This window comes from Aspergillus fijiensis, assembly GCF_003184825.1.
Source record: "Aspergillus fijiensis CBS 313.89 unplaced genomic scaffold BO72scaffold_109, whole genome shotgun sequence".
NCBI classification, from domain to species: Eukaryota; Fungi; Ascomycota; class Eurotiomycetes; order Eurotiales; family Aspergillaceae; genus Aspergillus; species Aspergillus fijiensis.
The window spans coordinates 15,774-37,595 of NW_024469085.1; the positions used below are offsets into that span (position 1 = coordinate 15,774).

Sequence of the window (21,822 nt, forward strand, 5' to 3'; positions counted from 1 at the left end):
GTTTCAACTGGAGCACCCATGTTTGGCAACGCGGGAAAGAACAATAAAATGCACGAGATATGATAGACAGCTCGGCTTCGAGTGGTGGTGACTGGCAAGTTAACAACCACATCGACAACACATACTTCGTTCCGGAGAACTTGCTATGTAGGTCGATTGAGAATGAGCTGGTGGAGGATGGAAAAGACACCCACCCACAAATACTTCAACTTCGAATACAGCCGGCGTAAGGCACGTACGAACGGTAAGGTAGGTTACCTTAGGTAGACTGTACCCGAAATGGGGACATCTGATTTGTGGTTCATTCGGAGTGGGGTCTGCAAGGGGCATTGGGGCTTAATAGTCACTCGACGGTACCGTACGGTAACCCGAGACCACACCCATGGTTTCCGTGACAGTTTATTGACTTTAGAGAGTTGTTATGATCCAGGTATGAAGTCCGAAATATTCCAGACGGGCTGTCACCCCCGGTTACCATTGATATTGAGAGAGGCGGGGATCCCTTCGATAGGAAGAGGCAGAGGAAAGCGAGACAGGAAGGAAACTGGCTTGGAGGTACAGTACACCGTAGGTAGGAAGAAGAAGAAGAAGGAATCGTGATCCTGAACCGAACAATTTTGTTTTCTCGACGTTCCCTCTCCATAGTGAAAAACAAAGACAGCATCTCGTGTCGATCCGCAGAAGCGCGTTCCATGGGACCCAATAATTTGATCGTCTCCAGCACGGCGCTCTGGACTTGTCGGTAATAATAATAAAATGACATTGGAATTGACTGACTGGTCCTTTGACCATGGAAGCAATTCTAGTCGGCTAGTGCCAAATTCAATTAAAATCAAAACCCGGGAAAAAATAAAAAGAAAAAAATAAGAGAGCAAGAAATAAAAAAGGTAAAAAAAAATAAGAGTGAGCGCGCGAAAGAGTGACTCGATCGGATCGAATCCAGATCCCTTCTTTTTTGAGGTAGAAGCAATAGATTGCTCCTCCCTCCCTCTCCCCTCCTCTCTCTCTCTCTCTCTCTCTTTCTCGACACATCTGAACAGTCACCACTCATTCATTTTCACTACACACTCCCTTTTCCAACTTCAACACTCTTTTCATACCTGCTGGTCCGCCTTTATTTGGGATCAATTGAATCCTTCCCTTCTTTTGAAGTCACATTCTATCCCATTCACTCACTACAAACGACGCACTCATTTCTGGGCGCCTCCACCCGCCATCAACCCGGACTTTCAGCATCCCTACCGACTCCGCTCCCGCTTTCCACGGTGCAGCCACATTCCTGCGTCTCATGCAGATGCCCATCGCCTTCCATTCGATCGCCTTCTCAGAATAACTTGTGTACTGAAGATTCCTCCGCCACATTGCTACTCAATTGCTTTTGCGACCGCCTCTCATCCTAGCACCCTGCACATCAACTCCACTATTTGACAACTACTCCGACCTAGTCCTGCGCGCCCGCCTGCCCGCTGCCTATTTTGAGCTTTGACGCTCCCCGGAGCATCTCGACTTCCAGGGAATGAAGAACAATCCGGAAATACATCCAATAACCCACTAGCTCACTAGCTCCGCTGAGCTCTTCGTGTATTGAGTGACGCTCAATCGGCCTTTCGGCTTCGCCACAGTCGCTAGTAGGTTACTCGCCCTATAGAACCACGCACAGGGATACCCCATATTGTCCGCAGCCCATATGTGTCTGACGCATGGATTTCGCTCAGTCTCCCATCTCAGCGTAACCCTCGATCTGCTCCGGTCTCTGACGCGATAACACCACATCCCTGAGATTCGCCGGCGTCGCGCGCATTTCCCCCCGCACAGTCCGCCATGAATCGTTTCCGCAAGAATAAAAAGGACAAGGTGAAGGAGGAGGTGATAGAAGTCCCTGAGAGCAGCTCAATAGGACTCAGCTCCAAGCTGTCATGGAAATTTAAGAAGGAGGAGCCCGAGGAGAAATCGGATTTCGATCTCTCCTCAGCCTTACCGTCGACCGACGACTTCCGCACCAGTCTTTTGATGCCAAAATTGTCTGCACGGTTCAGCATGTTAAGAGAGCAGGATGATCCGGATTCCATCATCGGGAAAGCAAGTGACGATAGCGTTCTATTCCCCAAGCGTGCCTCGCGACTGAATCTTTTCGGTCACAATCCCGGCTTCCTAGCTGATATAGATGAGGTCTCGATTGATGGTCGATCGATAGCCCCAGGGCGTGCCCAATCAATAGTGTCCGAGAATAATTCCTGTGGGACTGATGAGGACTCTTCACAAAAAGAAAGTATTATGAGCAGAGGTCGCCGAGTGGAAAGCAATAACTTGTTCGGCGGACGGCAGAAAGTGTACAAGATCTCATCGAAGTCAACATTGGGTGCTTCCGACTCCGGGCGTTCACAGATGAGCAGCCGTGCGCTCTATGAACCTGATTTGACAACGTCTGCCTTTCACTCTCCCAATGCCAAAGAAGGCGTCGAATTGATGGCGGAGGATTTCCCACAAGGAAGTCCTTCCCACGAGATGGAAGACGCACTTTCCCGGGTCTCCTCTGCCAAACGCACCACCCTTTCTTCCACTGCATCCGGTCCTACTGCGAATGCTCGCACTTCAACAGCTGCTACGTCGATAGAGGAGCAGTCGTTATCGGGAACTTCGCCGCAGACATCAGTCAGCGAGGGTCTGTTCTCTGCACCAAAGTCAACAATGCCGGGGATGGCATCCGAACGTGGTTCAGTCAAGTCGAGGCGTCTATACGGGCAAGGGTTGGCGCAGAGTGCACAGAATCAACAAGCCTCTACCCTCCAGCGTCTAGAAAGCCTGAGTCGCCAGAGAGCAGGGACCCCCGAGCACCCGCCACTTAACCGGGCTTTCTCCAAAAGCGCCACAAATCTCCGTGATAGAATGCAACCCTTGACGATCACCGAACCCCTTCCTAGTAACCCCAGCCCAACCCAGCCCACGAGCCCCGAATCTTTGTTTCCATCGTCAGAGGAGGCGCTGAACATCGCCGCCAAGGGACTCAAAAGTCCTGCAAGCACCGCGTACAGTGTTCCTCCGCTGAGTCCCCCGTTCAGTGAAAGTGAAGAGGGGGGAGCTTTAGTGGCTGCTCTCCGGCCGGAGGACCATGGCAAGGCTACGGCTTCAGGCCTGTTCAATAAGCCAAAGACCACTTTTGATGAAAGCCAATTCAAACAACGTCAGCTACAGATGCACCAAGGGAGGAGCACACCGCCCTTGGCTAGGCCCCTCCCACCACCTGCAAGAACCAAACTGCCCGAGCTTCCTGGACGCGCGCGCGGTTTCTCGAATGCAAGCTACACGTCGAGGCCTGGCTCGGCATCTTCGCACTACAGTGAGGCTCAACGCCCCGGGAGCCGGTCTGCCGCGAACGCTTCCCCTTCGAAGCCCACCGGCGCCACTTTCTTTACCAACTCGAGTCATAGTGATTCGGAGGATGAAGGCCGCGCGCGCTTGCGTGACACATTGTACACTTCAGACGAACTGCACCCTGCACTGCGACCGGAAACGCCTTCCAAGCCCTCTACGCCCTCGAGTGAACACCGAAGCCCTCTGCCTGAAGTGCGGTACTCCGATTTGGGGGATCTGAAGCCAATTGCGGAGCATGATCTTGTTGAGATCAAGTCTAGTAACGGCCAGGATCTTCCAGAGAAGCCAGACTCCCCTACGCTAGGACCCTCAGGTCTGGGATTGAGTGGCTTGGTTCGCGCACACCTTCGACAGGACAGCGACCGTTCGTCAATTTACCCTCCTCCTTCCCCTGGCCTTCCCGCCAAGCCTGTAGAGGCGAATGCAGTTGCGGATACCACTGCGCAATATCCAAAAAGTGCCCCCCATAGCGCAAATTGGCAGGATGAGCTCGTCTCCAGACACAGACGTGAAGCGAGTACCGAGACACAAATCGAACGCGAAGAGTTCGCCAACGAGCTAGCAGAGAGACGGAGAAAGGTGCAGGAAAAATTGAAGGGCTTTGCGGAGGTGGAGAGCAGATCAGCTAGTCCTGTTTCTGGCCGCCAAACTCCAGATTTTACTCCGAGCAAACCTGGGAACGCATTCTCTTTTCTGAAAAACAAATCAGGGAAGCAACATCTCTTCAGCAAACAGGATCTGAAGGGTGCTAAAGGCCTGGGCTATGCCAACGCCTCTACTCCGGCTCTGGTGTCAGATGACCCTTGGCGTGAGGAGGAAGAGCGGCCGGCCCTGCCTTTCGCGAAGCATGCTAATTCTAGCACCCCCCACATTGCAGGCGAGAGGTCTTTCCGCTCGAAAATGTCCGTCTTCGGTCGCAGCAGCCAAGAAGACTCCCGTGAGTCTAGCCGGAGCCGCGGCGCATCTCCACACTCCAGCTTTAGATCACGCCGAGATCGCTCCACGTCTGACGCATCGGGTCGTTCGAAAAGTCGCTCGCGGCGAGACCGAGATGGCCTAGAGACATTGGAAGAGGTTGGACACGGAAGTCACCACCCAATGGCCTATCCTGATCATGATCAGTATGGCATCCAATCCGTCACTTTCTCTGGCCGCCCCTCAGTCGAGGCTACCGAGTCTGCCATGTATGAGCGCTGCTCGTCTGCTGCTTCAACTAGGCACCGTAGTGGAAGCCGCTCAGCTGTCTCCAGCTTTCACGATCGCCCTTCCTACTTCTCAACGAACAGTTCATCCCTGATTGGTGCCGCTCCTCGTCCTTCCCCCATCGCACCTTATTCCGCCAATGCTACACCACCCTTGGATCTTAATTCTGAGAACGGTTCCCCTCTGGTGCCTGCTATTAGTAACAACCACCAACATCATCACGCTCTCAATCGTGCACCAGGTAACAATGGCCTTACAAAGCGGGCAATCAACAAGACCCTTATCTCTGAGCCTACATTGGTTTCTTGCACATCAAATGTACCGACGGTTGGTCTTCCTCCTGGCGCCAGCTTGAGTAACGGAATGGAGACACCACCAATTCCGCCGATGAATCCACGGCGACGTCGTCAGACTACCACACAAACCATTCTGGGAGCACTCAAAGGCGAGAGACATGAGTCTCAGTATACACCATCAATTGACTCGGCTATGGAGGAGACAAGCAATTTCTCCGACGACGGCGAAAAGCGCCCGAAGTCTCGAGCCAGGCTTCGCAAATCCTCCAGCGAGGGAGGCAACTTGAATGCGAAGGCCCGTCACCAGCTGCTAGCTGACACACATCCGCCTGCTGTTCCTACCTACCCACCCCCCCAAATTCCTCTGGATGGAGGAATGTTTTAAACCCCTTAAACTCCATGCTGAACACCTGACATAACTTCCATTCCCTTCAATACCTTCTCAACCCACTTCCCCGACTACGATGTATTATTGACGTTCTGGCTTAGCCTTCTGCATCTTTATGTTGGATACCTCTCCTTAGCAATTCCGGTTTTGCATCCATCATGATATACCAACAGCGTTACGTTGAGCGGAGCATTATTACTTTCATTTCCTGTCTATTACCCATTCATTGACATTACCAATTTCCTATGAGTCATATCTTCAGACAAAGCCATTCTCTCTTGACATTTGCTTAGACGAGATTTGGCCACAATACCAGAATTATCCAGACCATAAGTTTCATACATAGCTTTTCAGCTGTCTGTTGATCTTTAAAGTATTAGTATCGTTGGTAGTTGATCGTCCTTTGGACAATCCTAAATCTGCACGTTGCATCCAGGCTTGTGGAAGCCTTACTCCACTGGAGATTTGCAAGCCATCAAGCGTTGGGGCAAGACTTTCCAGAAGCCTTCTTGTCCACTCAGTGTGAATGCTCCATACTGATCAGGTTGCTGTATTGCTCTTTTGGTTCATGCGTTATTTCATCTTGAGGTCACGTGGACGAGAAAACCCTCACATAGTATCAGGCTTAGGATATTGTCCAGCTGTTTACAGTCAAGGTCTTAAAGTAGGATGCTTAGTGACTCTGTAGAGTCGAATGAAAGATTCAAGACACCTTGTCAGTCACGTGGATGAGGAAACCCTCACATAGTACCAGGGATAGGATGCCCTCCAGCTGGCAAAAATCATGTGTCTCAACGCAGGGTTCATGTTCGGTGATGTCAGAAATCGGAATGACAGACTTGAACAATTGCTAAGTCTGTAGTCATCGCAGGTAACTTGCAGGAACAGATATCATTCAACGAGCTGTATGTTGGTTTTTTTCGCTCATAACAGCTGCAATGTAAGGTTTCAAGGCTTGACCCGCTTTACTTTGCGCAGCGTTAACAGTGAGAGGAAACTTTCTCGTTGTCTACTAGCCAGTGAGGTAAACAGAATCCTTATTTCTTTCTTCGTCCTTCTTGACTGCACAGTAGTCCTTTGTCTAGTGTTCTTCCACACATGCCTTGTCTCGAAAATCCATCATCACACCTGCCTCCATTCGCTCAAATGAATTTCAAAGTTTAAAAGTTACCGGACTGTCACGAAGGCAGGCTGCCTTCTCAAGCTTGTAGCATTGCTTTACATCAGTTTTAGATAGCGGCCTATCCAGATCAGATAGTAAGCATTACCACCCCCCGTGTTATCGCTGTTTTTATCTGCTTTGCTCACCAGACCTCAACATACAGACCTATCCTCATCACCCGACATTCTTATCACCTTGCTCGGGAAAACGGTACGCATCGCCCGGCTTGTCCTTTTGCTACTAAGGAGCGAAGGATCAAAACTGATTACCATGCTCAGAGTGTGATGTATCCTGCGTTCAATCGCGTCCAATCCTTTTGTTCCTCCGAAGATATCCTTGTGAGTGAGGCCTTTGACGACTTTTTCAACATCTGGCGCCCGAAGAAGACGGCAGCCGAAAAGGAAACTCAAAGGCAGAGATCGCTCGATCTGCAAGCAGACATTGATCGACGCCTTGAGCTTGATTTGTGTCCCCCACGACCCCCCTGTCGTTCGCGTCGGCAGTCTTTGGACCCGACAATGTGCCGGCTCACTGATGCGGTCGTCGCGAGCTCGGAACCGAGCGACAGCAATGACGTGGAGAGGACTGGGGATGCTCAGCCCGCTGCGCCAAAGCCTACTGCCCCAACGGCCGAGGTGACAGCTCAAGCTGAACGGGACAGCGACGACGATGACGACGCTGATAGGAGCGGTCATGGCCAACCTGCTGCATCGTTTGCCGATGTCGTCCAAGCCAGAAAGGCGCAGAGGAAGTTGAACAAAAAAGAAAGAAAGAAGAGGCAGGCTAAGAAGCCCGCGAAGAAAACGTCAGGTGGTCCTCATCATCAGATGACGGCGGCGGCGGCGGCGGTGGCTGCTGCTGCTGCTCCTTCTCCTCCTTCTCCTCCGCCTCCTCTTTTTCCGCCTCCTCCTCCCCCTTCTTCACCTCCTCCCTCACCTCCTCCCCCACCTCCTTCCTCACCTCCCTCTACTCTGCCTCTTCTTGTTGCTTCCACTGCTGATGACAGTGACGGCCTGGTAGCGCAGCAGCAAGTCACAGGCGCGGAGACTCAATCCATTCAGATCCAAGTGCCGCTGTCTCCTCCACCTCCATACGCCACTTTACCTCCCGGCCTTTTCGAAGCCGGTCGAACTCAGCTCGTTCCAACAGCGGTGAATCCGTCCTGTTTTTCCCCAGCGCCTTCGGATGTTAGCTCCACAACACTCTCAGCGACAGAGCCCCCGATCGTATCCTTACCTCCGCCCTACGTCAGTTCAGACTCGGCCGAGGCTAGCCAGGCTTTGGTCTATGATGACGTGGGTGCATCACATTCCAGAGACTTGGATTCGCTTACAGCGACTCAAAAGTCGGAAAGCACTCACTCTTTTCAAGAATCGGAGCCACGAAGTTCGTCTACCACTGACGCAAGTACTTTTGTGGTGACATTGACCGAAGCAAATCCCGATGTGGTGCAAGATCCCGATCCTGACGTCTTGAATTCATGTGTAACAACTCAAAGCACGGAAAGCACTCAACAACTGCAAGCGCCGAAGCCACGGACCGCGTCACCCACGGATGACAGTATTCTAGTAACGCAGTTGACCGAGACCAGCGTCGAAAGCTTGGTATCATGCTCCACAGAACTTGAAGATTTTCCCGGGATCATTGGGAACCCAAACAATGAACATGACAATTCATCGCCCGAGACACCCGCTGACTTGGTTGCTGCCGAAGAAGATGCTTGCGTGTCGCCAAGGGAGCAGCAGCAGTCTAATGAGGAAGAGCACTGCACATTTGTTTGCAACATCTGCGAGCAGGAAGCCAAGAATGCGCGATGTGATCAACATGATCAGGAGATTTGTTCCTTCGAAACTAACTGTTGCGTGCATACGCCAAGATCAACAGGTTGTGCTTGTCCTCCTAGGAAATCATGTTGCTGTTTACATTTCATGTCGCATTGTCAACATGGAATATCAGAGATTGCATCCGAGTCAGTCGCACCGAGTTCTTGCTTACCAAAGGACATCGAAGAGACTATTCAGGACAAAGCCCATACGGCCCAGGAACAAGCCGGTGAGACGTCAAAAGTTATCGGTCAGTTGGCTGGCAGAAGAGGTTATCAGATCGAAGTGCTAATTTAATTGAAGATCCGCCCGAAGAATTAAGAACAACGGATAGCCTGTCGACCTATTTTCTGGGAATCTACCGCGACCAAATATTGTGTGACTTCGGCATTGAACTTTTGAGGAAAGGCGACTCTGAGTTTGCCTGTGCCTTGCTGGCACATCGACTTATAATGATGCGAAGCCCGTCACTTGCTGTCATACTGAAATTCCCCGCATACATGGAAGGGTATAACCAAATCATCGCGGTCTTCGGTGAGAAAGTCGGCATGATGCATGGTTTTGAGATGGCTCTCAAATATCTGTATGGTGCACCACTCTTAGACGGACAACTTCTCCACCAGAAAACAATTGAGTTACTGGGATACACGGAGGCGACATACGGCGAGCTCTCGTTTCCATTTGGCAGCGCCAAGGCCGAGTTGGCATACTCCTATGCCGTGGCTGGAGCATGTCTGCAAATTCCGGACGTCATCAAAGCTGGGATTGAACTGACCATCTCTATGATCAGCTGGGAGGCCATCGACGAGATCCTGCAGTACAGTATCCGGCCCGAAGACTACCTCATCACCTTGAAAGCGTTTATCAGCTTCGACCTCGAGGCGCCGTCGCTCGGGACGCCCACGGCCAGCACGCCCGGAGCACAGGATTTCAAGAAAAGTTGGGCTCCGCAAGTAGTCAGGGCCTGCCTGGAGTATATGGTTGACCACCTGCCACCCAATTTTGAGTTTCACTGCAGCAAGCCAAGGCGAAACATGACCACTCCCCCTCCAACGGATTCTGAGTACATATGGCCCGATTATGAGGACTACACAGCCTCCTGGATTCTGGCATCTTTGCCGTACCCATATCTCCAGGAAGCTTTTGGACTCCTTCGGGACCGCGGCTTGCTGTCGATCAAGATGGCACATGCCGTCCTGCTCGAGCGAGAGGTCAACCGCCTCCAGGGGCTCTTGCTTTGGCTCAGGAGCGGGCACTCAACGTCGCAAGAGGAGATGATTCCCGAGCTTGAGGCCTTGGGGTATCAAGAGACGTTGACTGTCATATCGAGGGATCCAAGAACAGGCTCGCCAAATGTCGGCGTGGACAGGGTATGGGTAGGCTTCAACGCTACTGCGTTGCCAGTTGTGCTCGAATCCACCGCCTCTGGCAGCAACTGATCTCGGTCCATTGTCCACTCGGCCTGGTTTGCTTTTGGCTGCCTTCTGAATTCGATGGAACTCATTGAGCCTCTGTCTTAGGAGTGATTTTGGCTTGGACTTGATGAGATAGAGGTGATGGATCGGGTGTAATTGGGCTGGAGAAATGCACAAGAGGCCGAGGGGAGAGCTGAATTGGTTAACTGTTTAACACTTTGAAGTCTAGCCCAAGCTGTGAGATTTTCCATTTTCCCATCATTTCATCGGTGTGTGTGCCAGGTCTTTCGCCTAAGGCTCGCTTACTGCGTTTGTTCACTGTGGGCTGATGGAACGAACACATGTCAACTCTCTTGTTTAGGAAAGCCCCTCTTTAGTTAAAATGGACAGAGACCAACTGTTGTACAATACCATACAGCGGAATTGAATCAAAGATGTCATTTCAATCATACAAGAAGTCTTATATATCAGAGTCATATACAACTAGTCACTCTTGGTTCTTTCTTCTGAACCAACCGATCAACCAACCAAATGGCTTCTATATCTCTCTCTATAAATCCTTCTACCATAGTTGACGTGCTGCACTGTCGCCGGGTGTGCCTATTTCATCGTGGTACCTAATTGGCGACCTTATCAGGGAACCCAAAGTCCAGACCGAAGGGCGGGAAAACGTAACGCTTGAAGGACTTCGTCCGAGCCAGCTCGTCCGTGTACTTGGCGATGGTGGCCAGATCCGACTCGTCGAGCTCGACCAGCTGGCGGTTGGCCTCGATGCGAGAAGGAGTCACCGACTTGGCGAGAACCGAAGAGCCACGCGCGACTAAATAGCATGAGGTTCGATGATTAGCTTATCGGCTTCTGTAAACGTAGAGGGGAGAGAGAGAGAGAAAGGAGCAAGGGCTGAAGCAAGAGAGACACGGGTGCAAGAACATACTGTGCCAGCTCAGCAGAACGGTCGCGGGGGCGACGTCCTTCTTCTTGGCGACCTCGACGATGGGGTCGGCGGAGAACAGGGGGCTGCCCGTGCTGCCGAGCGGGCTGTACGCGGTAACGTGGATGCCCTTCTCCCTGCAGAAGTCGACGACCTCCTGCTGCGGCAGGGCCGGGTGGTTCTCGATCTGGTTCACGGCGGGGACGACGATGGCCTGGGCCAGGAGCTCCTGCAGATAGGGAACGCTGTAGTTGCAGACGCCGATGGCCTTGGTCTTGCCGGCGCCGACCAGCTTCTCCATGCTCTTCCACGTCTCGACGTGCGGGTGGTCGAGGTGCAGGTCCCGCGAGCCGTCCGGGAGCTTGGGCACGACCGGGTGGTTCCCGTTGGGGTTCATGGCCACCGGCCAGTGCACCAGGTACAGGTCGATGTAGTCCAGCCCCATGGTCTGCAGGCTCTGGTCCAGCGCCTCCCCCACCCGGTAGTGCCACGTCGACCACAGCTTGGTCGTCACGAACAGCTCCTCGCGTTTCACTTCCCCCGCCGCGATCGCGTCGTTGATCGCCTTGCCCACCTCGTGCTCGTTCTGGTACGCAAACGCCGTGTCGATGTGGCGGTACCCCACCTGGATGGCGTGCCGGACGGCCTTCTCGACCTCGCCGGGCGCGGACTGCCAGGTCCCTGGGGGGGGCTCACGGATTAGTGGGTCTGGTTACAATGGTCAAAAGGTACACAGGCTGCATACCGAGACCGAGAGCTGGGATCTCCGCTCCGGTGTTGAGCTTGAAGCGCGTATCGGCGAGACCCATTGTGGATTGCGATGAGTTCCTTTGGGCTATGGTGTTGGGCTTGAGGCGCGAACTGCGGGACACGGACAGGATGCGAATTGCGAGGGAGTTGAATGAATGGAAATAGGAGGAATAGAAGAAGAAGAAGAAGAAAAGAACATGTGGCAGGACGAGAGGGACAATAGTACTTAGCTAGTAGGAGAGGAGAAGGGAGGGGCAGAAGGAAGATACCCCGCACTAGACTCTAGTATCGGAGCAATCCCCGGCATTTCCCCCACCACTTATTCCTTCCCCTCGGGCGTCTTTGTGCCGACAGTTCTGACTGAGAATCTTACATAACTAACAAGAAGGGCTGGGACAGCTTGCAGAATAGCTTCACAGATGACAATGCGGGGTTTGTTTCTCCAATCTATCACCCGCATTCCCTGCACTACAATGCACTTGGCAGGCACACCTCAATCCAACATCTACGTTACATCCCAGACACGAGCGGGAAAAACAACCAGCCTCATCTGCCCATATGCACCAGGGCTATTGTCATCATACAGCAGGAGATACTCACAATGATCGTATCTTGCAGCAAGGGTGAACCTAATCGAGGTCGGGCCCCCTGACAAATGAAAACATTCTCTCTGGTTGAACAACGGCCCGCATGCAAACCCGCCATCGGAAACCAGAATCCAGAGGCATTGTTCCCACCCACGGCCCAGACAGCCTCCAGGGCTACACCTGAGTGTGGCTGACGCTCTGGTTGGCTGATGTGGTCCATCTGCGAGCCTTTCTGTTCCACCATGGCGGGGAATGTTACCCCAGGGCAAATCCTCCCACAGTAGTCTGTGGCTTCGGAACCCAGAATCCGACCTCCTGGCGTGGGGTGGTCACGCTGATGGGAAAATCGCCCTGTGCTTTTCTAGAATCACGCAACGTCATGCGCTGCAGCAGACCAACCAAAGGGCGATACTCGGTGTTTGGCATTTTCGATGGCAACTCCTTCTGGGGTAGTCTAATCTACGTTCGCCGAGAAGAATGGAAATATCATATTTATGTCCGGGTCGCCTCGCTTTCATTCATTATCCTCCCAACAACAACCCTTGTGTGATACCCTCAAACCCCGAAGACCAGGATAAAGTGATCTTCAGGCTCCAAAAAGTTTTCTCGTCCTTGCATCATACGCACAATCAACATGGCACCCGTCGCAGTCGCCCAAGAAACCCCCGTGTTCAACACCAAACGTGACGGACAGGCCCTTGAAGACCTGTCGGACGCCATCGACACAGTCAATGTTCTCAAGACCAACCTGAAGGAGGAGAAGGAGAAGGGTCTCTATGAGGAGTCTGAGTTCGACAAGGAGAAGGACAAGACCAAGTTCCGTCAGTACGAGGATGCCTGTGACCGGGTCAAGAACTTCTACAAGGAGCAGCACACCAAGCAGACGGTGGCATACAACCTCAAGGCGCGCAATGCATTCCACGCGAAGACCCGTGCGGAGATGAGCGTGTGGGAGGCGATGGAGAAGTTGAACACTTTGATCGACGAGTCCGATCCGGACACCAGCCTCTCCCAGATCGAGCATCTCCTGCAGTCCGCTGAGGCGATCCGTCGCGACGGCAAGCCCCGCTGGATGCAGCTGACCGGTCTCATCCACGACCTGGGCAAGTTGCTGTACTTCTTTGACGCCCAGGGCCAGTGGGACGTCGTCGGCGACACCTTCCCAGTCGGCTGCGCTTTTGACGATCGCATCATCTACGGCCGCGACTCGTTCAAGGAAAACCCCGATTTCGGCCACGAGATCTACGACACCAAGTATGGCATCTACAGCCCCGGCTGCGGTTTGGACAATGTGATGATCTCCTGGGGACACGACGAGTACCTCTACCACGTCGTCAAGGAGCAGTCCACCCTGCCCGCCGAGGCCCTGGCCATGATCCGCTACCACTCCTTCTACCCCTGGCACAACGCTGGCGCTTACCAGGAGTTGATGAACGAGAAGGACAAGGAGATGTTCAAGGCCGTCAAGGCCTTCAACCCTTACGATCTGTACAGCAAGAGCGATGGCATTCCCAGCGCCGAGGAGCTCAAGGTGCGTTAGCCACTCTTGTGATTTCCCCAGAGAATTCAGCTAACCGATAGTCTGCAGCCTTACTACCTCGAGTTGATCGACGAGTACTTCCCCAACAGGGTCATCAAGTGGTAGAGGATACCCTGGATGGATGAAAGAAAATTGTATTCCGTCCAGTCTACCACCTGAGCCATGTAGGATTGTGTCTGGTTCTGGTTGTTTGTTTCCAGCATCTTTGTTTCACTTTGTTTCTTTTGGTTTCATGGTATGAACTCAAGCGATGATTCACGAACACACTATACAATGTTATTTTCCAAATGAACCGATGGCCAAGATGATTTTGGACCACGTTTTGCCCTTCACTATCTCCTTTCCAGTGCAATGATCCTGTAGAACCTAAGCCCGAAGCCGTACTTCACTACGGCTACCATCCCTGTCGGCGATCACCCTGTAGGCTTCTTCATCCCAATGAATCAATTGATTTACTCAGCCACTTCCAACACGTATGTAAATAACCATAAGTTACGCCTCGTCAAGATCGACCGCGATCAAAGCCAATTATTCAGCCACGACTAACGCTCAGACCAAGCCAGCCCATTGCGATCCAAAAAAAAAAAACAATTGACTTTTGCAATTTCAGTGGGAGAAATCTGTCTCTTGCGGGGATTGCTTCAGTGCCAAGACATTGAAGGCGCTTCGGGAACGGATTCCCGAGTCGGGGGAGTGGGGGCGTGGGGATGCGGGGATTGATTCCTTGGGGGAGTGATCGGACAGATCACCAGCAATGATGATTGTATGCACCATTTCTGGGGTTGGGGGGAGCTTTCTCGCTATGCATTGCGAGAACAGTAGTGAATCAAGTGATTGTTCTTGTTGGTTTGCATTGATTGCTTATTTCTGGTTGCGAATCACAAGCTTACTGCACAGTGGAGGACGCCATAGCCAATCATTGGGGTCACTTTCATAAGTGTAGAACTTGTTGTAGCAGTACAGCTATCACATTGCAATTGAGTAGCATGTGAAGTCGGATTAACTGGCAGTCACATGGTCTAAATTGAGTGCGTGTTCCTTGCTATCTCCAACTAAGGAGCACAAAGGTTCCTGGTCTATTGATAGTATGTCATTTGAGTACACTTTTCCACCTTTGGCCTTCCCCAATTTTATTCGATTCTATCCTCCCATTTCGGTACACAGCTTCCCCGCATACTCATGGGGATACGAGTGGCTTGTAACATGTTCTCAGGCTTCGAAGAAAATCGAATGAAGTTGTAGACCTATAAGTTCGCCCAGGGGAATATTCCCCCGCTGTACTCTAAAGATATCCCGGAAAGGGTAGTTTTCCCCGCCCCCGTACTTTACCGTGGTCGTTTGGATGCTGTTTGAGCTCAACAAGCTCTCTTGATGCTTTCCATCTCCCATCTCTTCCTTGTCTTTCAATTGGAATAGATTCAAAGCTGCACGTTCCAGTCACTGCTTCTCCTTATCCTGCCAGTGCTGCAGGATCATAGCAGCGATTCTCCTACGGGAACCTCGTTTCCGAAGGGGATCCGGGGCAGGGATCCCGACGGCCAGATTCCGGGGTCGGCAAAAGGGGGTGGTGGTACTGTACACCTGCAGTACTGTACATACAGCACTCTCCACTGGTCTGTCACCCCGGGATTTCCACTCCGCCCGAAACCGTCCCTGTCCGACAGCCACTGGCAACTTCTATGGACCCAACCTACGATTATCCAGCCAGTCAGAAGCATTGTCAGACTAGTCTCCTTGGCTGGCCAGCAGCAGCAGCAGCTCCAGCAGCTACTCAGCTTTCTCCGCATCTTCCCCTCAAGGAAAACAAAAAAGAAAGAACCCAGACCGACACTTGCCCCAACTGCCCCCAGCTGCGTGTCGGGGGTTAAATTCCTGCTGCTTCGCTGTTCATGATCACTTCCTCTTCCTCTTCCTCTTCCTGTTTTTCGTTCTCTCTTCACTAATTCTCCATCTACCTTCACGAATCCCTCCTTCTCCCGTTCGCCGCCCCTCGGTCCTCCCACCAAGACAAACATCCATCACAATGTCTGCCAGAAGATTGAAGGTTGGCTGTGCCGGTCTCGGTCGCATGGGCAAGCGTCATGCCCTCAACTTCTTACAGCGCACTCCCCGCGCAGAGCTCGTCGCCGTCAGTACTCCCGACGACAGCGAATTGGAATGGGGCAAGGTCCACCTGGCCCCGTACGGCGTGAAGCTGTACAAAAACTATGACGACATGCTGAAGCACGAGGGCTTGGAGGCCGTGATTGTTGCCTCCGCTACCGCCGTGCACGCCGAGCAGGCCATCAAGGCCATTGAGGCTGACAAGAACGTTCTGTGCGAGAAGCCTTTGTCTACCAGTGTTGAAATTGTATGTGGCCGTTAACGTCACGCTTCTTGCGCCTCCCCTCCTTCTCTTTTCTCCGCCCCCAACAACTGAATTGACGAGAGAAAAATCTGGCAACTCAAACTAACATGGCTTTAATTGACACATAGTCCCAATCCGTCCTTGACGCCGCAGCCAAGAAACCCCATCTCAAGGTCATGTGCGGATTCTCGCGGCGATTCGACGCCTCCTACCGGGACGCGCACAGCAAGATGTCCGCGGGGGCGATCGGCACGGCCTCAGTTATGCGCAGCCAGACGTGCGATAAGCTGGACCCGACGGGGTTCTTCGTCACCTACGCTGAGTTCTCTGGCGGTATCTTTGTGGACTGCTCGATCCACGACATCGACCTGGCGCTGTGGTTCTTCGGCCAGGACAGTAAGGTGAAATCCGTCTCCGCTGTGGGCATCACGGCGGTGGAGCCGGACCTCCGCAAGCACAACGACCGCGACAACGCTGTCGGCCTGGTCGAGTTCTACGACGGCCGCATCGCCTACTTCTACGCCTCGCGTATGATGGCCGCCGGCCAGGAGGACTCCACCGAGATCATCGGCACCAAGGGCAAGCTGGCCGTCAACACCCAGCCCGCCATCAACTTGGTCAACGTTTTCGACGAGACCGGCGTCCGCCGCGAGCTGCCCCAGCACTACTACGACCGCTTCGAGTACGCCTTCGTCACCGAGGCCAACGAGTTCACCGCCTCCTGCCTTGAGAACACCCCCGTGCCCTTGAAGCTGGAGGGCGCCGTCCAGGCGGTGCGCATCGGGGCCGCCCTCCAGGAGAGTCTGATCACCGGCGAGAAGATCAACTTCGATGAACAGGGGAACCGGATCCCCAAGGCGAGATTGTGAGCGTGAGGAGAGGATGGTCACAATAGACATTGATTAGAGCTTTTGGCTTTCACTAAACTTTTCTTTTTGGAATGACTTGCGAGTGTGATGTTTTAGCCTGAATGACAATCAAAAAAAATATGATCCACGACTACTGTCTTGTCCCGTTATACAGTATAGAATCTATACTTGGGTCAGCAACAAGTAACCAAGGAAGCTGGCATGTACTGTACGTTTTCACGGGTTAGTCGACTCTATCCACTCCACCTCTTGATATCTCAGAAGTTCGCTTAGAAGGGTCATCAAAGACACCCAGTGTGACTGGAAATATCTCCCTGGGTCCTTCAGGGGCTTAGCATACTCATGGGGGCATTCAAGGTAATTTCATGCATACAATATTCTATATCAACAAGTCTTATGAGTGATAGTATCCTAGCGCCCTCAGTGTTTTTTTATAGCCGAAGGTAAGTTGTCATTATTATGGCCTTCTCTTAGGTAAATCCCTTTATCATCCCTTAGTAGACCGATTATGGGTCTATTACGAAAAGATTCGACACCGTAGACTTTCTTGCATCACCTTATAGCGTGTATGTGAGGTGGCCCCCAGCAGAATAATCCTGCCCTACAGTTACCATTACCGCATTGATGAATCTATACCAATACCACAGTTGATATTTCAACAATTTCCGATGTGGTGTAACGGCTAACATCGCCGTCTTTCACACGGCAGCTCGGGGTTCGATTCCCCGCATCGGAGAGATTAATACTTTTTTCTCCTTGGAGCCCAGTTTCGGGTCGGTGTGGATGCGGATGACGGATGGTCGTTATTTTGCTCGCGCGACCTGAAAAGAATAGCTTATTAGAATAACGGATGGTCGTTATTTTACTCGCGCGACCCGAAAAGAATAGCTTATTGGGCTAAAGAAGTCGCGTCGCCTAAAAATACAGTTCATATGAACCTTCGAAGGGTTCATGTGGAACGTCGGCAGGATTGCACGTAATGCTAAGGCTTTGAATAACCACACTTATAATCATCTGTATTATTTATCACCTTTTTTTCTACTTAACACTAACATAAAAGAATATTGAAAGGTATCCTCTAATGATCCTTATAACCCCAAAACGTCTAGGGGTCTTAATGTAAGTAGTAGTAGCTACGAGTACTGTGTAGATTGTACTTGATCTATATAAGTACTCTGTACTCGATCTGTAATTTATGTCAAGATGATGTGGAATGAAAAGCCCTTACAGGTACATACAGTATTGACATTTAAGATTTAGTGGTTTTCGTTCCGCGCGACCCTAACAAGCAACATAGCTGACCTACAGCACAAAATTTCAAATCGCACCACCTCTTTCCGCTTCCTTACACATACATAAGTTACCATCTACCACCGCCCTCAACATGGCCGAATAATGTGCGAACTGTCTTTTCGAGTGCTTATCACAAGTGGTCCTTAATTAAGTAGCTGCTAAGCCATTGAATACCGCTACTTCTTGTAGATCGAATCCTCTATCCGGATCTACATATAGAATCTGTACAAAATCTTTAATAAGTTAAGTACTTGACTTGCTCAGTAACTACTTACAAGTATACTGTAACATTAAGTAGAAGGAAAGTTGAAATTTAGCGGAAAGGTACAGTAATCAAAAAGATCATGCGATTTGTTCTCGATGACTAACGCCCGTTTCAGTCACGTGTAGGGGGGGAAAGGTTCACGCGACCGTTCCCGAAGGGTCACGCGACCTATAACTACTGGCAGGTTGGCTGTACTGCTTTTTTAGATGGCGTGGCACGAAAACCACTCGCCGCCTAAGGATATCATCAGATACCAAATCTGTAAGCACTTTTCATTCCACATCACCTTTTACATAAATTACAGATTTATAAGTACTGATCAACTATTTCTATTAGGGCTATTAGGATTCTTAGGATTCTTAGGACTCTTAGAGTCTATAACATTTGGACTTTTAAAAGTAAATACCTTTATTATTCCCTTACACTAGGATTGATTATGAACATATAATACAGGTAAATGAATAACAAAAACAGAAAAACTGAGATGGAACGTAAATTTGCTTTCTAATAGCCATGGCGTCACGTGCGCGGCGAACGTTCCACATGAACCCTGAAAAGAGATCAGATGAACTGTGTTCACCTGAATGTGAGTTGGGAGGTTGCAGATCGGCTATGTCGGTTTTTAGCGTCGCGTGGAACAAAAACTGTTTACTAAGCAGCTTTATCACATGATTTCCACGCGACCTTTTATTTACATAAATCCAAAATTTCATTCCACACCATTTTTTCAATACTTTTACATAGGTTATTTTCTAAGTTACTTTTTTAAATATATTTTAAGTACTTAGAAAGTACTTAAAACATTCTTTATAAGTAATTCAGGATTATTAGGATTATTAGGATTATTAGGGTCTATATTACATTAGGATTTTTTATTAGAGAATATATTTTATTATTCTTTTTATATTAGGGTTCTTTATTAGGAATTTATTTTATTTTCTAAGTTATTTTTTAAGTACTTAACAAGTACTTAGAAAATAACTTAGAAAATAGTGTATGTAAGAGTATTTAAGAATATAGGGGGAATTTGAATTTCAATAATAAGAAACAGTAATTTATAGGGTCGCGTGGAACAAAAACTGCTTAGTAATGGCCTTGGCATCACGTGCACGGCGAACGTTCCACGCCACCCTAGAAAAGAGCTGCCGTGACCTGTGTTCACCCTGAGTTGGCTGGTTCTCCTCTTGTTTGTTGCTGACTAATTTTCATATGTACTGCAAAATTAGAGACTTCTGAAGCACAGACTAGACATTTTATAATGTGGTCATGTTGATATGAGAATCTTGCAATCTCTTTTGTAGAGAACAAATAGCATCCTCGATTATGTACCTACGCATATAGCGCATTCAGTGTTCCTCCGCCCTCCGGTCTACACCTACCGTACCAAGACCATAACCAAGGGGGTGCGCGCTCATTCATCGGAACCAAGACAGCGTGGCACCATGAAAATCATAACTTATCTGCCAAATATGAAGGACCGAAGTCCAGCTCCGTGGACAACTGCCTGCTAACACAACGACAACAACATAACAAGATTTGCCTGCAGCGCCGCTAAGTCCGCGCATCGTCCTCCGCCTTCTCCTTCTTCTGCGCCGCGGCCTTCTTCGCCTTCCTCTTCTCGGCTACCCGCAATGGGTCGGCGAGCCCATCGCCTCGCATCCACGAGAGCGCCACCCTGACCCCTTTCCCCTGCACCGCGGAGGGTCGGGCATCCAAGATGCACCCCATCAGCGCCCAGCTCGCCACGATGACGCACAACTCCCCGTCCTTCCACCCGGTCCACCGACCGCGCTTGCCCGCGGTCTTCCAGGCCGTCGCGATCGCGGCGCGGAAGAACGACAGGAAGACGCTGCGCTGGGGGCCCAGAAACGCGAACGGCACGCCCGCGAGGGCCCCGCTCAGGAAGAACCGCTTCGTGGCCATCGTGGACCGCGGGAGGATGGCGTTCCACAGGCAGATGCTAGCCCAGGCGGTTCCGGCCGATGCCGACAGGACGGCGGTCAGCTTCATGATTCTTTGGGACAGTTCGTTCAGCGACGTGATGGGGTGGGACGCCAGGTTTTTGAGGTTACGCAAGGAGAGCGCCAGGTTTTTGAGGTTACGCAAGGAGAGCGCCAGGGTGGCGGCGGTTAAAAACCGCGCGAGGGGCGGCACGGAGAGAAGGATATGGTGCAGGAAGGCCGTGCTGCAGCTGGGGCTGCTGGGGTGGAGCAGTGCGCAGGACAAGCTGGATATGGCTGGGTGCGCGGAACCGGTCACCGGGGAGATCGACGCCAATGACGAAGGTAGTGTCTTTGAAGTGCCTGGGTGTAAAATGGGCGACACGAACGATCTGTTTGGTTCATCAGTGGTCAGTACACGGGCGGGAATCCAGCACATTTTAGACGATAGGGAGGGCGGGGGTTCACTCACGGCCACCTTAGAGCAGATATAGTTGCGAGTGAATCCACGACATCCTCCTTGTCTGGCCAAGCGACGTCCAAAGGCAGACTTTCGGGACGACCGCGGATGTAACTCGGGGAGAGTCTGAGGATCAACATTCCAAGCCACTGGCAAGCAAGATTTAGTTTTTGTTGTTCCTGGATGAAGAACATCCCTATCCTTGTACTTACCGATGGCACGGCCTCTCGATCGAAAATAAACGAATGAAACAGCTGCGCACAAGAAATTGGCATCAGCAACCAGCTACCGAACCAGGCAGGCCGGTTGTCAAACCAGCCCTTTTCATCCAATGCATTGAACAAGAACTCCAAGCCACGGGTGGCCGAATAGATGGCTGCGATTATGCGAAACTGGCTTCGTGGGCAAATCCCTAGCGCAAATCCTGCCAGACTGGCCCCGACGGCAGGAGCAAAGCGCGAAGTAAGCACATTGGAGATTCGTGGGTTGCGATCTCGGAATGGCCGAGCGTCGTCGGTGCGGAGGTTGGCGCGCAGCTTGACGAAGAAACGATAAAGGAATCGGTGAAACAGGAGAAGAAGCGCGAGCGACGCGGATATGCGAAGTTTCGGGGAGCGGGTGGATGATGAGGCTTTCGGTCCTTTGCTGTTGGAAGCGATGAGATCTATGTTAACCATTGCCAGTCTACAACGCGAACAGGGAGGACTGTGTACAGTACAGTACCTCGATAGATCCCCGCGTATCCGGTTTATCGCGGTGTCGGCGAGCTTTGTGAGGGATAACGAGAGTAGGAAGGTCCGCAGTGCTACCCTCACAGCAGCGACATTGTGCTTGTTCTTCGAGCCGATAATGGCCTCGTACTTGGATGGAGACGGCAGCCTACCCTGGACGGATAAAGGAGTGCGTTGGATGGCATAATCGTGGAGACGCTTGTATTCCTTGGCGCTGAGGGAAATGCGGAGGATGCTGCGAACCACAGGATGGGTTTCGGGGTCGGGCGGGGTGTCTGACGCCATGCTTCTCACTGATGGTGGCCGGAATGGTTCCGGTCACATCCTGAGATATGGAAGAGGGATGAAAGCGCAAAAGAAAAGAATGGCAGGGAAGATAATTAAGGGTGGGAAGATGGAAGGAAGGAATCCAAGGAGATTCCTTCAATCCTGTGTCCGCCCGTGACCTCG

General features: G+C 51.4%; 7 protein-coding genes and 1 non-coding gene across 8 annotated transcripts; 5 read left to right on the forward strand and 3 right to left on the reverse strand.

Moving 5' to 3' along the window:
• Nucleotides 1–203: 203 nt before the first annotated feature.
• On the reverse strand, nucleotides 204–742 carry BO72DRAFT_21028 (uncharacterized protein). Its single transcript, XM_040939660.1, has one exon. It carries the CDS (start codon nucleotides 692–694, stop codon nucleotides 344–346), a length of 351 nt encoding a protein of 116 aa, XP_040795230.1. The 5' UTR covers nucleotides 695–742; the 3' UTR covers nucleotides 204–343.
• Nucleotides 743–1,716: 974 nt separating this feature from the next.
• Nucleotides 1,717–5,599, forward strand: BO72DRAFT_453881 (uncharacterized protein). Its single transcript, XM_040946085.1, has one exon. The coding sequence runs from the start codon at nucleotides 1,822–1,824 to the stop codon at nucleotides 5,254–5,256; it is 3,435 nt and encodes a 1,144-aa protein (XP_040795231.1). The 5' UTR covers nucleotides 1,717–1,821; the 3' UTR covers nucleotides 5,257–5,599.
• An 890-nt stretch (nucleotides 5,600–6,489) lies between these two features.
• BO72DRAFT_21065 (uncharacterized protein) lies at nucleotides 6,490–10,093 on the forward strand. Its single transcript, XM_040939666.1, has 4 exons — nucleotides 6,490–6,516; nucleotides 6,585–6,631; nucleotides 6,700–8,494; nucleotides 8,548–10,093. Exons 3-4 carry the CDS (start codon nucleotides 6,706–6,708, stop codon nucleotides 9,681–9,683), a joined length of 2,925 nt encoding a protein of 974 aa, XP_040795232.1. The 5' UTR covers nucleotides 6,490–6,516; nucleotides 6,585–6,631; nucleotides 6,700–6,705; the 3' UTR covers nucleotides 9,684–10,093.
• A 25-nt stretch (nucleotides 10,094–10,118) lies between these two features.
• On the reverse strand, nucleotides 10,119–11,607 carry BO72DRAFT_453883 (putative glycerol dehydrogenase). The gene is made up of 3 exons (XM_040946086.1): nucleotides 11,336–11,607; nucleotides 10,594–11,271; nucleotides 10,119–10,479 (listed from the first exon to the last, which is right to left on the reverse strand). Exons 1-3 carry the CDS (start codon nucleotides 11,397–11,399, stop codon nucleotides 10,277–10,279), a joined length of 945 nt encoding a protein of 314 aa, XP_040795233.1. The 5' UTR covers nucleotides 11,400–11,607; the 3' UTR covers nucleotides 10,119–10,276.
• A 954-nt stretch (nucleotides 11,608–12,561) lies between these two features.
• On the forward strand, nucleotides 12,562–13,572 carry BO72DRAFT_473426 (inositol oxygenase; the record flags this gene model as incomplete). The annotated part of the gene is made up of 2 exons (XM_040947204.1): nucleotides 12,562–13,458; nucleotides 13,516–13,572. The coding sequence occupies 2 exons, from the start codon at nucleotides 12,562–12,564 to the stop codon at nucleotides 13,570–13,572; spliced, it is 954 nt and encodes a 317-aa protein (XP_040795234.1).
• A 1,537-nt stretch (nucleotides 13,573–15,109) lies between these two features.
• Nucleotides 15,110–16,815, forward strand: BO72DRAFT_442489 (putative NAD binding Rossmann fold oxidoreductase). The gene is made up of 2 exons (XM_040943512.1): nucleotides 15,110–15,817; nucleotides 15,943–16,815. The coding sequence occupies exons 1-2, from the start codon at nucleotides 15,491–15,493 to the stop codon at nucleotides 16,681–16,683; spliced, it is 1,068 nt and encodes a 355-aa protein (XP_040795235.1). The 5' UTR covers nucleotides 15,110–15,490; the 3' UTR covers nucleotides 16,684–16,815.
• Nucleotides 16,816–17,347: 532 nt separating this feature from the next.
• Nucleotides 17,348–17,419, forward strand: BO72DRAFT_t306. The gene has a single exon. It is a non-coding gene; the product is annotated as a tRNA-Glu (tRNA).
• Nucleotides 17,420–19,454: 2,035 nt separating this feature from the next.
• Nucleotides 19,455–21,760, reverse strand: BO72DRAFT_453887 (uncharacterized protein). Its single transcript, XM_040946087.1, has 4 exons — nucleotides 21,365–21,760; nucleotides 20,854–21,286; nucleotides 20,654–20,790; nucleotides 19,455–20,573 (listed from the first exon to the last, which is right to left on the reverse strand). Exons 1-4 carry the CDS (start codon nucleotides 21,655–21,657, stop codon nucleotides 19,793–19,795), a joined length of 1,644 nt encoding a protein of 547 aa, XP_040795236.1. The 5' UTR covers nucleotides 21,658–21,760; the 3' UTR covers nucleotides 19,455–19,792.
• Nucleotides 21,761–21,822: the final 62 nt, after the last annotated feature.

Excerpts from the sequence above, each read along its gene's own strand:
- BO72DRAFT_453881 (XM_040946085.1), top strand. The coding sequence starts at position 1,822 with ATGAATCGTTTCCGCAAGAATAAAAAGGACAAGGTGAAGGAGGAGGTG.
- BO72DRAFT_442489 (XM_040943512.1), top strand. The coding sequence starts at position 15,491 with ATGTCTGCCAGAAGATTGAAGGTTGGCTGTGCCGGTCTCGGTCGCATG. Across the intron at positions 15,818-15,942 it reads TGTCTACCAGTGTTGAAATT|TCCCAATCCGTCCTTGACGC; the intron begins GTATGTGGCCGT and ends ATTGACACATAG.
- BO72DRAFT_21065 (XM_040939666.1), top strand. The coding sequence starts at position 6,706 with ATGTATCCTGCGTTCAATCGCGTCCAATCCTTTTGTTCCTCCGAAGAT. Across the intron at positions 8,495-8,547 it reads TGAGACGTCAAAAGTTATCG|ATCCGCCCGAAGAATTAAGA; the intron begins GTCAGTTGGCTG and ends ATTTAATTGAAG.
- BO72DRAFT_21028 (XM_040939660.1), bottom strand. The coding sequence starts at position 694 with ATGGAACGCGCTTCTGCGGATCGACACGAGATGCTGTCTTTGTTTTTC.
- BO72DRAFT_453883 (XM_040946086.1), bottom strand. The coding sequence starts at position 11,399 with ATGGGTCTCGCCGATACGCGCTTCAAGCTCAACACCGGAGCGGAGATC. Across the intron at positions 11,272-11,335 it reads GATCCCAGCTCTCGGTCTCG|GGACCTGGCAGTCCGCGCCC; the intron begins GTATGCAGCCTG and ends AGCCCCCCCCAG. Across the intron at positions 10,480-10,593 it reads CGTTCTGCTGAGCTGGCACA|TCGCGCGTGGCTCTTCGGTT; the intron begins GTATGTTCTTGC and ends CATGCTATTTAG.
- BO72DRAFT_453887 (XM_040946087.1), bottom strand. The coding sequence starts at position 21,657 with ATGGCGTCAGACACCCCGCCCGACCCCGAAACCCATCCTGTGGTTCGC. Across the intron at positions 20,791-20,853 it reads ATCGAGAGGCCGTGCCATCG|TGGCTTGGAATGTTGATCCT; the intron begins GTAAGTACAAGG and ends CTTGCTTGCCAG. Across the intron at positions 20,574-20,653 it reads ATATCTGCTCTAAGGTGGCC|ATCGTTCGTGTCGCCCATTT; the intron begins GTGAGTGAACCC and ends TGAACCAAACAG.